Raw genomic sequence first — 12,008 nt, forward strand, 5'->3', positions numbered from 1 at the left:
GGGAAAGATGGAGAGGTAAAAAGACAGATCTGAAGTGGACTTTGATACAGTCCAAACCAGAAATTTGGGATTAATATTTGTAGAATGTTGACAAAGCTACAGCCATAAAGGTCAGAAATTATCTTTTCTGTTCAAGCTGCTTTGTCTCAGTTTTCATGGCCAAATAATACAGAATGTGTTTAGAAGAAATTTCTGCATTTTTTCTTACAGAGCTATTGAAAATCCTCAGTATTGTTGGGGAAGTGACCAAAGCACTAGGAAGGGAGGTTAATATTCATATGTCCATATCTCATCTGTTGTGGAGACAGTCAAGTTGCAGTTCTGCAAAGTCAGCATGAAGAGGAACAGACAACATGAGCTGTACATACAGATGCAGCTCCCACTGGTATCTAATCTTGTGCCAGGTTAGATGGTATCTCAGGCTGGTTTGGTTCCCTGAGATGGAAAGCCAACACAGAAAGAGCATTTTATGATGTAAGAACCAACCCAGAGCAGTACGTGGCACAGCTTCTTCCCATCAGTGAGTTCGCTCTCATTTGCACCAACCATCAGAAAATGTACCTCTTGCCAAATGCAGTAGGCCAAAGGAAGCAAGAACTGCAGCAGCTCCATGTCCCCAGGTCCATCATGTAGTGAGCTCAAGGGTGTATTCCCAGTGAGCCTGTGCAGGCAGGTGCACCCTCCCATACACAGAACATCCATGCACACACACAGAGCACCACAGACAGAGCATAGCACTTGGGGAAGCAGAGACAGGACCAAGGGCCTCCTCCCTGTCGCCTTTCCCACTGTCCAGGAGGAAGGCGCATTAGTGGGAAGTGCAGACATATCTCCATCCCTCCTGTGGCTGGGTTGGCACACTCAGTCTGTCCAGCAGCTGCCCCTGAGTCTCTGCTCTCCCCCACTGCTCCCACCTGTGCCTGCCCTGCTCCAGTGGCTGCTGCAAACCTGCTCCCTAGCACATGCCACCGTGTGGGGTCTACCTTGTATCAAGCCCTTGAATCCTCTTATCTCCAGTTGCTTCCCTCATAGAGACATGGAGACAGACAGACAGACACACACATGGAGCCCAGCCTTTCCCTCGATCCCCCCTCCCACTTCATGGAAACCAGACTCCTTCTGCCCTCAGATGGGTGTTAACAGGGCTGTTCAGAACAGATCCCCATAGTGTCTTAGGATAACCTGAAGTACCAACAGTTAAAAACCCCCCAAGGAATCATACAGATTCCAGGAATATACTTTAGGAATGTATTTAATTACAAAGTTGCTTTGATACTCTACCTAGAACATTACACTCTTAAAAAAAATTCAGAAGACTTTATTTTCCTACAAAATACAGTGATTTTTCTCGTTTGTCATGTGTTGTGAAAGAGTATTAACCAAAGAGCCCATTTGCTGGAGTAGTTATTAAACTACAAAACTTCTTTAGCACACACGCAAATGAACGCCGGGGGCTTTACATCCACAGCCCCTGCACGTAACACAGCACTGACCTGGCCTTTGGGCATTTATACAACAGCTCCTGTTTGTTACCCAAGATCATTTCAACTTAACTCTTCTCAGGACATATTTGGCATTATTACAATGTCTGTTACCTCTTGTGCAGACAAAATTCTCAGGTTTTTTGAGTAGTATCAGCTTCTACAAGATAAAGAGACGGGATCCAAGTATTTTAAGGTACTTTTATTTAATAAATAACTTCAGTAATAGCACTGTAAAAAGTGAACATCTGTTAACAGAAAAAGGCACTTAAAACAAGAATATGACTATGATGCAGTTTGAATGGTCAGAGGCAAATGTACATGGCACATGTCAAGAATGATGTGTGACTTGTCACATGACAAACTATGCAATCTTAGCTACAGGGTAAAGGCAAATTTACAGCTAAGACTGCTAAAAAAAAAAAAGAAAAAAAGCTTGTGTCGATACAAAAATATTACAAAAAGAATTGCAACCAAATACATTAAAAATGTTAGAAGGGTGACAAAGCACCAGGCTTTCAAAGAAAACATTACAGAATAAAGATACAGCATCATGTAAGGCCCTTAGGTGATCTGAGGATGTCTCGGTAAGGTACTTCATGATACTGCCACCCAGGGCTTGAATTTACAAAATAAAACTAAGCAAGTTACCAGTCAGCAACTTTTTCAGTAATGGCACGTGTTTTAAAGCTATTTTTTTCCCTCTTAACATTCTTCTCAAACATTTTCATTTTAACCATAACCTGGCAATAAGCAACTTCAAAAACAAAGATAAGTATGCACACACTTTTCAGTCTTTTACACTGCCCACTTCCAGCTTTCTCAACTTAACATGTACTTAATCACACATCTAGCAATTCGAAGACCAATTACCCACCAGCTCCATGCTACATAAGTTTAATTACATCTGCAAACTCAAGCCCTGATTTCCCTGTAAAGCTAAAAAATTTAATACTAAATGGCTAGGCAGAGCCCTCATGCTGATTGCTTTAATCCCTTCCCTCCCTGTCATTCCATATAGTATCGTGCCCTGCAGAAGATCTGGATTCACAGCACGGGAATGGGAAAGGTCAGAAAGGCACCACGTGACCTGGGCTGTCTAGGCTACACAGTCTCAAGTTTTTTTTTTTGTCCAACCTCTGGCACCAATTACTTTTACTTGCAATAAAAATAAAATAAAATTAAAAGTAAAAAATTACATATGGTACATTTTCACACAGGAAAACAAACCTATATGTAATGAATTAGTAAAATCACCGCAGTTTGCCCTAAATCTATCTTACTGTGACTACAAAAATTGCTATGCTGCATACAGTGTTGTGAAGTCATACAAGCAGTGTTCATTTTCCCTCATACTTAGGATTGACCACAGTTGTCACTGCACTCTTGTAAATAGGATTTTCACCCTAGAAAAAGAAAAAAAAATACTCATATTAACATATAAAGAGATGAAAAAAACAACGTGTTTGCAAGAGGTGTAACAATTAGCTTAAGAAATTCCCCATTAATGTTTCATTTGTACACACAAACAACTCAAGTCAAACTAGTTTTCCCTCTAACAACTTGAGCCAGGGCATGCGCAGCTGATCAATAAAGCAAAGGGTTAGAACGATCCTGTTTTGTTTGCACCACACACTTCCTTGGAGGCAGCTGAACCTCTGTGCTCATCTCAGGGCTGAGCCATCACCCAGGGCTCTGCAGTCCAGGGCAGTGTTTTTAAGGAAGCATGGAATTGTAAACAACATTGTTTGACACCGAGACTGACCACAGACCACACTCTGCTATAATAAGCACTTAAATAGCTTATCTCGCATTATAATTTAATTCTAGAAACAAAGCGGAAAGACTTCTAATGTTTTGCTAATACACAGTCATTATTTATATTGAACATTCAGTACTTGTCATTCTCATTTTATTCCTGCAGGTCCCCCCGCACCCAATATGGGCAAAATGCACAGATAAAACAAAGAAACTTCTGTATTGGTGCAGATGCTGTAATAAAAACATTACTTCTACTGACACAAGACAAGCCTACAGAACAACTGCTTACATCGCTCTTGCTGAGATTTAAAACTCTCTAAATTAAGCTTATTTTAAGATTCCTTTGTTCCCAGGTTTCCTTCTATCTCAGTAAATCTTACTCCATTTATGACATCCTTGTACACCTCAGACGAACAGACTGAACAGAAAATTAACAGATAAATCTTTGCAGGAGAAAGGGCTACTGTGAGGTACAGCCTGGAGCTGCAGTGCTGAGCTCTTATCACAGCCTGAACGTCAACCTAAATGAATGTTGTTTGCCAGCATGAAGCTCTTCTGTGCATACACAAATAATTCCTGAGAAAATTCAGCACAGTGCAGTTGTCAGCTGGAGTGCTGTTGTGGCCAGGGCTGTATCTGGCCTTCTTCAGCAGTAAGGGAATCTCTCTCCCTTCAAGGTTCCCCCCCCATGTCTGAGATGGCCTATATAACCATATTGATTCAACTCTATTAAGTTACACACCATTTAAAATATTTCAGGTTAAACCAATTTTTCCTACAGTCAATTAAAGGACACACAAACACCAGACGTCTACTTTTCAGGGTCATAAACCTGGAAAATCAACTAGGAATACCACAGAATGTGCCAGAAATGACAAGGCAAGCAAGTAACTAACTTAGTGTGAAATTTTCATATCACAGTTCCTGGGAAGTTTGTTGCCTTCTATTTGCAAGACCTAGTCAAGTTAACTGGGGTACCCCAACAACCATAGCTGCTGCTGAGGAGGACCATGTAGCTGGTGTTGTGTTCCTTTCACAGGAAAAGGGTATTTCTCCTCAAAGCCAGCTTCTTTAACATGCAAACACCAAGGAGGTGTATCCAATCCTGCTTAGACCCCAGAGACTCATCCAGCCAGCACCTGGATTGCTGGACAATGGAAGTCAAGGCTCTCTGCTCACTCTTCTCAAGATCTGAGTCAATGCTATCTGGACAGAGATGAAGGAGGAACTGGGTGCCCAGTGCTGGCTGTCCTTCACAAATACAGTGTAACAGCAAAAGACTCTTCTTCCTTCTAGCAGTTCCCAGGCAAATGCTGTCTTGATTAAAAGTATATCAGCTACTGGTCTGGAAACAGATGGGGAATTATGTTTGGTTGTTCTTTTCTTTTCTTTTCTTTATTGTAAATCATAGAAATAGTGTGATGTGATTAGTTCTCAGCCAGACTCATTAATCAATGCAAAATTATGACCTACCCCAATATTTTCAGTAAAAAGCTCTGCAATAGTAAGATGTAAACAAAACTGGAAAAACATGCAGGGATGAGGGATTTAATCTGCAACTGAAGTATCTCATTATGTCTCAAAGTTCTTGGCAATGTACATTGATTATTTCCTTGACAAGTTTTAATGGAGAATTCTTAAAAATATAAATATAAATTAGTAAAGTTTATGATGCAGAGAAAGTCTTTGAGCTTAATAGGCTGTGTCATATGCAGACTAGAAGTTATTGTACAACTCTTCCATTGCAAGGCATTATGTAATATTTGCTATATGGTGCTTTTAACCTTCAACAGTTTACGAAACAGACTATCCCCAGCACAAAAAGGAAGGTATATGCTTACACTTTCTAGTTTGTAAAAGAGAGATAACTTCTATCAGATAGTGCAGGAATGGGTCTAAAGGTTAGGACTAAAACTTAGAAATTTGCTAGGTGCAATTCATACAACTAATTTGAACCTGGAATCAGGCTTAAAATACAATTTGCATAATAAGGTTGTAAATTTTTTACTACAATACTTTTGAATCGAAGTTAGAATTTGAAATTTACATGCTCTTTATTTAGCATAAGCCCTATTTACAAGAATATTGAAACACTGTCCTGCCTTCCCTTGTACTTGTGCTTCTCAGAAGCACACAGTAGGATTTAGGTCACTGAATAAAGCACTTGACTAAGTGTCTCCATATATCAGGTGAGTGTCTTGGTTCCCATTACAAATAATGGAGATTTAGTCAATATTCACAACTCTTCAGTCTGACACTTGATCAGCTAAATGGCTCTTGAGTCTCTACTGCCTATAACCACAACACAGGCACCTGATGGATCTGCAATTCCTTCCCTGCTCTCTTCTGTTAGACAGCAACAGCCCTGGCTGTTCCAGCCATACTCCATCACCCTGTCCTGGGCCTGGCTTGGCAGAGTCTTCTGCAGACAGTTCATCATTAAAATAAATATCCACTAATCCAGCATGACGCTCACCTCGCTTAGGCCCCCTCACAGCTGGCATAGGGTATAAACTTTCCAAGATTAGCAGCATCCCCGTTTGTTAACTGGCCACTAAAACAAACTTGCTGTCTTAGACAAACACTACTGGTTTTAAATAAACCCTTTTTCTTTATGCCACTGCAGAGAACACACTGGTTGAAGCATGCAAAGTTAGGGAAAACACATTTACCACATGCCCCTATAACTAAGAACTCCATGCACACTTAAACTAAAATTAAAAACAATAACTACATACAAGATTGAGTGACATACATTAAAATAAAGATGGAAGTACTTTGAAAAAGTACTTTCAGCCACGAATAAAGAGCTATGTTCTTGCAACAGTATTCACTTTCAACTAGAATGGGCTGTTCAGAGGACAACAGTTCAGTTCAGTGCTGCATAAAGATGAACCTATTATATAGGATGTTTGAGTCACTTTCTTTTTCCTTTTTCTCCAGAGACTTACTGTTTCAACAGTCACTTAAGTCACCTTCACAGAGGGTTTAAGAGTTAACCCACTGTAAGAAGCTGGACTCTGGAGTATTTAAACTCATCCACACGCATTGTTCAAGAGCTGGTTCAGACCATTTCCAGCCCCCACCAACACCCAGCGCTATTTGGCAGGAATACAGGGCCGGTCCGCCCGGACAAGCGGCGGCTCCAGGGAAAGAGGCGAGGCCCAGGTCAGGGGCCGCGAGGCCGCCAGAGGGCGCCACGCCCCGCTCCGGCCCTTTCCCGGGATGGAGCCGGGCGGGAACTGCGGGAAAAGCCCTGAGGGCACCGCTGCTCTTATTCCATCTACGTCCCCTCTTTGCGCTGGATTACTAAATAGGCCACCAGCTGTGATTACAGCTACATCTCCAATGGTACTGAGTTGTAAAGAAAAGAAAAAAATAAATAAAGGTAAAAATAAGTGGTTCAATATAGTTTCTATCTATCTTTGGTGCCACAAAGCAGGATTAATTGAATATAATAATTGATATGAAAGCAATTGAAAACATGGCATCTCTGTTCCCACACTCAGCATATGTTCATCATTGAACAGCAAGGTAAGTTACAGACATAAAATCTAAGTTAGGAGAACACATCCCTCTGATTTTCAGTGCCTTGAATTGTTTGTGGGTTTTTATTCTTATCAGTAGCTGCGAATAAGGCTAGCCAAATTACTACAGATTTAGTGTCTCATATAAATGAATTTATCACTTGTGAAATGCAAGATGACTGAATGTGGAGTCTGTTTGAAGATGCTTAGCAATGCACAAGCTATCCCCAAGCAGGAGTGGTAAATGGCATTCACTACAAATAGCAGGTTTGGGTTTTAAATTTGTGATGTAGCTTTTCAGTCCAGAAGGAATTCATCCTTTCTTAGACTTGTTCCAAGCATGATTGCACCAAAGCTTTCATGGTGATTGGGGTAGAACACGGGCAAACGTGGTTCGACCCGGCTGCCTCGAGCATCAGCCCCAAGGATGCCGCGGTGACGTCCTTCGCAACATCAGGGACCAGCACCAGGGAAGTACTTGGGCACCTGGCCCATGACAAGGTGCTGCAGTTCCCTCACCACAGAGCTCCAGCCCGTGTGTGTATGATGGCTGTGGGACCAGGGAAGGGTCACACAACCTGCACAAAGCTAATTTAATTGTATACACACACACAGAGCAGGGAACCTACTGCGATGTAATTTTCTTGTAATGGAATTTCAGATTACTTTTTTGCCTTGGTGATACAAGGCAACTCTTCACCTAAATAAAAAGCTATGGCAATAATCTAAAACCACCAGAAAATCTTAGCTATAGGGAAAAGGAGGACTTTCTTTTACGTCCTGTGGGTCACCTGTTTTGCCAATATTGACCTCCTCCTTTCTAGGGTCGATAAATCAAAATCCATCTCCCTTTCTCCCCAGAGTTCTGATATTTCTATCCAAAAATGATAAAGTCATGTTTAAAATCCCCACACTCTTTCATACTTTCCATTCTCATATCTGAGTGAAACAAAAAGGCAGAAGTCCACCTCTCCGTTTACATAAGAGGAAAGCTTTCTGCAAGAAATACGTTTTCAGGAGAACTGGTAGCACTAAGGACATTATATCCTGAAGAGTCACAGAGAGAGAATGAGAGCATGGAAATTACACACCATATGGTTTGTTAGATGCTTGTCCTGCATGCAACAGAAAGTACACAGCTAAGAGAACAGCAGAAGAGCAGGTAACAGAGACTTAACCAGATGGAGTATGTGAAGTGTTAGAAAGGACCAAGAACTCAATTTCCTCCCCAGAATAATGGACTCTGAGAAAAATGAAAAGGAGTGAATGTGGTCAATGTAGCAAGCAAAATGAACATTTTTACAATCCATTTTGGACACACTGGAAAGTGAAACGAATGCAAAGAGAAAAGGAAAGTGTATTTCATCAGGAAGGGCTCAGAATGCTACACAAAGTACTTTTTGGAATTTTTGTCACAGTGAGAACAAGTAAAAACTTAAATTCTCTCAATTCCTGCTTTCTCCCCTCATTTTTTTCTTTACAAAATCTTTTGAGTGCAACACTGAAAAAGGGAGACAGCAGACACTACAAAATTAGAGATAGAGATCATCCCTTCCACTGGCTTCTGAAGAATATCTATGGATATTTAAGGGATGTGCTGCCTTCCCAGCTTCTTCATTCCCCTTCCTCTAATCTGATCCCTGTACTACTTATCTCTCAGTATTCTTCTGACATCCCTTCCCTATCTCATCCTCCCTTTCTCATTCCTTCCCAAGCAGCTGGGGATCCCAGGGAAGGAGGAGAACACCTAGAGCACTCAAGGAAGCGAAACCTTGAAGTCTACAGAAGGCACCTACTCATTACTTCTGCTTTACTGACTTGCTCTCCTGGATCCTGCTGTTTCTCCTGGTGTGTTGGGTGTGTAGAGAACTGAACTCAGCATTTCCAAACAGAAATGAGGTGCTCAGGTAGAGTTTAGGAGGGACTTAAGAAAACAAGTGGAAAATGCATCTAGAGGAGACAAGAACATTTTCTCCTCTCCCATCAGTGTTTTTTCCTATGGACACCCTCAAGCTGGCAGGGCTACAAGGACTCTGATATTGCCTGTTTCAATAGAAATAGGGACAAAACCAGTAAGATGCATATTTAATTTAAAATTAGTAGAGTATATGCATTTCATGACTAATAAGATGAAGCAGCTTACAAAAAAAGAAAAATCTGTAAGGCTACTCTGAACGTTCCCAGAGTTATTCTAATAAAAACAGAGATATTTATGGGCTGGGATATCTCAGGAGTATCTAATCTATCTTAGCAAATATATCAAATTAAAGCAAACTGACTGCTGATTTGAGGAAATAGAAGACAAAGCCTCCCCCTCTGTCTCTCCACAATCTAAGAGCTGTTCACACATTTAGCAAAAAAATAAAATAAAAATAATCACTTGTAGAATAGTTTAAGCTAGTACTGGTAATATTAGTAAGTAAGTTATCTAGCTGTCAAAACCAGTTAAAATTTTTCAAGCTGCATTCTTGAAAACCCCACACTCAAAGCAGCAGTAGATAAACTGAGTAAGACATAAACTGTGATTAACTGACTGTGACACACAGTGAGTTTGAAGTGACATGCAAAGGGGAAAAAAAGAAAGAAAATGAAAGGAGATACAAACTGAGACTTAGAGACCAGCTTTACGTCCATAGTTTGGATTCTTGAAATTGTTAATAGGGCTCTTGTATATTGGATTTTCTTGCTGAAGTAAAAGAAATGGTCAATATCGAATAATTCAACAAGAGAAAAAAAAGTAACATTCTCAACTATCACTGAAAAAAATCATGCTATATATATACAGAAGTGTTAGTAATTTTGTTTTACCCAGAACAGAATTAATTAATTTTCTTAAATAAAACCAAAAGGCCTCCTTGGACACTTTTTAAAGTATTCTCTTATCAAGCACACGTGGGAGTTGCCTTCTACAGAACTGTAGTGAAGTGGTTCTTGATTAGAAGATTCCTAACATTTCCCAGAGGCAGCAACCAGTAGGCTATGAAAACCTATAAACCATAGGCTTGCTTTTCTTGCACACTTCTCTGCTGACAAAGAGTTGGGAAGATTTCAACACACCAGTACCAGCCACGATTTTGTGACTTTTTTTGAAGCCTCCCAATGAGTATTTACTCATTCAACCCTGTATGAGTATTTACAAGATCTCCTCAATGAGCGCAAAAGTTTCTTCTTTGTTTTATACAGAAGTGACTCATCTTTCTAATAAACATTTCAATAATACATTGTTATGTGTGGTAGAACTGTAAAGCTGAACTATGCTGTCACATTTTCTCTCTGAAATGTTATTTAAACCCAAGTTACTACTCCCTTTTCTAACTCAAGAAGTCCTTCTCTAAGGGGGTTGGTTACAATCTGAAACACTTAAGCCACATGAACAAAAACCTTCTATTCTTCTCTGCTACTGCAGCTTTTATATACAGAGAAGCCTCTTGACTTACCGTATCCCACTTGGCATTCATCTTCTCCTTTTCAAATTTAGCAAATTCTCTTCTGTCATGAATGATCATTAGTAGTTTCCAAATCAATAATAATGCAAGTCCAATAAGAACAATTCCAGCAACTACACCAGCTACGATGGGAATGATGTCAGGACCGCTGGGGCACTCTAGGGAACAAGGCAAAGGAAACTTGATTTTACAAAACGGTAAAGGTAATGCATATCCAGATGCTTTTAACATTTGATTTTGTACTGAAGCCAGTATTTTGAATATCAGGAATGCCAATACTACTTTTCTTTCAAATAACAGAATTTTTGGAATATGTACATCCAGTAACATTCCAGCTTATTTTTATCCTTCTAATTTGTGTTTGATTTTAGCAATAGAACAACTTCTGTTCTGATGATAAAGTCAATATACTGCTAACCCCTTAAGCTATTGATCTAGAGTATTAAGAGCAAAATAACTGGCAATGGTATTTTAAACGTACAAGTCAAAGGTGATGCAGGAGGGATAAACCAGCTGGAGTACAAACACAGACTGGCAAAACAGGCCCCATGTACTCTGTCACAGTGTTACAGAAAGAGGGTGCTTCCCATTTTACCTCAGATGGCTGTTAGTGGTCAATATATAGAGATAAGCAATAACTTTGCTTCTTAGATAGATTTTTATTTTTTAAGGGTATTTCCTCATCTAGGGAACTGATCTCTGCTGAAATCAAGTTTCACAAAAAGGCACATCTTCTTTGGATAAAAATATCATATAGTTTCAAAAAAAGTGAATTATGTGCTTGAAAAGAGTAATACAGATGCAAAGTGGTTTACAGTGACTGACAGAGAAATAACAATCCTCCAAATTAAAACCCAACTCTACTATTAATGTAAAATTCTCAATAATCACAAACAGAAGAAAAGCTTTTGCAGAGGTCAATGCACAGAGTGAAGAAGTCAGAAGCAAATAAATGCAACTCCTGTGCAGTCAATAGAACAAAGCTTCCTCCCCCACTGCAGACTCCTTATCTTTGTAGCTGCCCTCTGCAACAGTGAAGGGGGAAGGGTCATGACAGGAATTCCTTGGGAACCAATAAGGAACAAGTGTCTGCTCTGCTGAATACAGCTCTACTGACCAGAGCTGGTTCCTTCAGCACTTGTATGGCACAGAATTAAGGTGCCTCCTTGTGCATGATGGGCTTGATTCACCTCTGAGCTCAGGAAACAGAAGTTTATACATGAAGAAAAGGTCAGGCCCCAGAAGTGCAAGAGGTGTTTGACTTGCCCTAGGAGACAGGGCTCAAGGTTCTCCTCTACACGGTGGACTATATTTGTAGAGAATTTGAAACATTCTGAATTGAAGCAGTTTTATGTCTAAGAGCCACTGGTCTGTATTAAGTGATGGTCACTCAAACGATCAATTCCGAAAATTCCTTGAGTGGAACACAGCACTAAATCTTTAAGGTGTGCATTTTATATCAGCCTTATAAAAATCAGGAGACCACACACTGCTAATGCACAAAATCAGAAATTTTGCACTATTAGATGCAACATCCAGTAATTCAGACTAACAATGGTCTTGGTAAATAAATGGTAAATTACTGATTGAGCTATAAAATTGTTCTCGCTTTTCTGTATCAGAAGATTGAACTATTAAGGATTAACTAAGCAAAAGGCTTTTGGAATCTATTATTGAAGGTACCTCAGTTAAGTAAAAGCAAAGGCTGCCAGCATGAAATAATTCAAGCAGCTTGCAGCATAGCACACAATTTTATGTACGCTGGTCCCGAATTATTAAGAAAAGGAAAAGAA

The 12,008-nt window shown here is 40.0% G+C and overlaps 1 protein-coding gene across 2 annotated transcripts in view; it reads right to left on the reverse strand.

Annotated features, from left to right (window-relative positions):
- Nucleotides 1-1,664: 1,664 nt before the first annotated feature.
- Nucleotides 1,665-12,008, reverse strand: part of ITGB1 (integrin subunit beta 1) — a 44,472-nt gene continuing 34,128 nt past the window's right edge. Inside the window, exons 15-17 of one of the 2 annotated variants that reach the window (XM_027686950.1) lie at nt 10,207-10,373; nt 9,375-9,455; nt 1,665-2,887 (exon numbers count right to left, since the gene is read on the reverse strand). In XM_027686950.1, coding sequence (XP_027542751.1) covers nt 9,381-9,455; nt 10,207-10,373 — 242 coding nt within the window. In that variant the 3' untranslated portion in view covers nt 1,665-2,887; nt 9,375-9,380. The remainder of the gene's footprint in view (nt 2,888-9,374; nt 9,456-10,206; nt 10,374-12,008) is intronic. The other variant, XM_027686951.1, reaches the window with a different exon arrangement.

Source organism: Neopelma chrysocephalum, unplaced genomic scaffold (genome assembly GCF_003984885.1).
Source record: "Neopelma chrysocephalum unplaced genomic scaffold, ASM398488v2 Primary Assembly neopelma1_72, whole genome shotgun sequence".
NCBI classification, from domain to species: domain Eukaryota; kingdom Metazoa; phylum Chordata; class Aves; order Passeriformes; family Pipridae; genus Neopelma; species Neopelma chrysocephalum.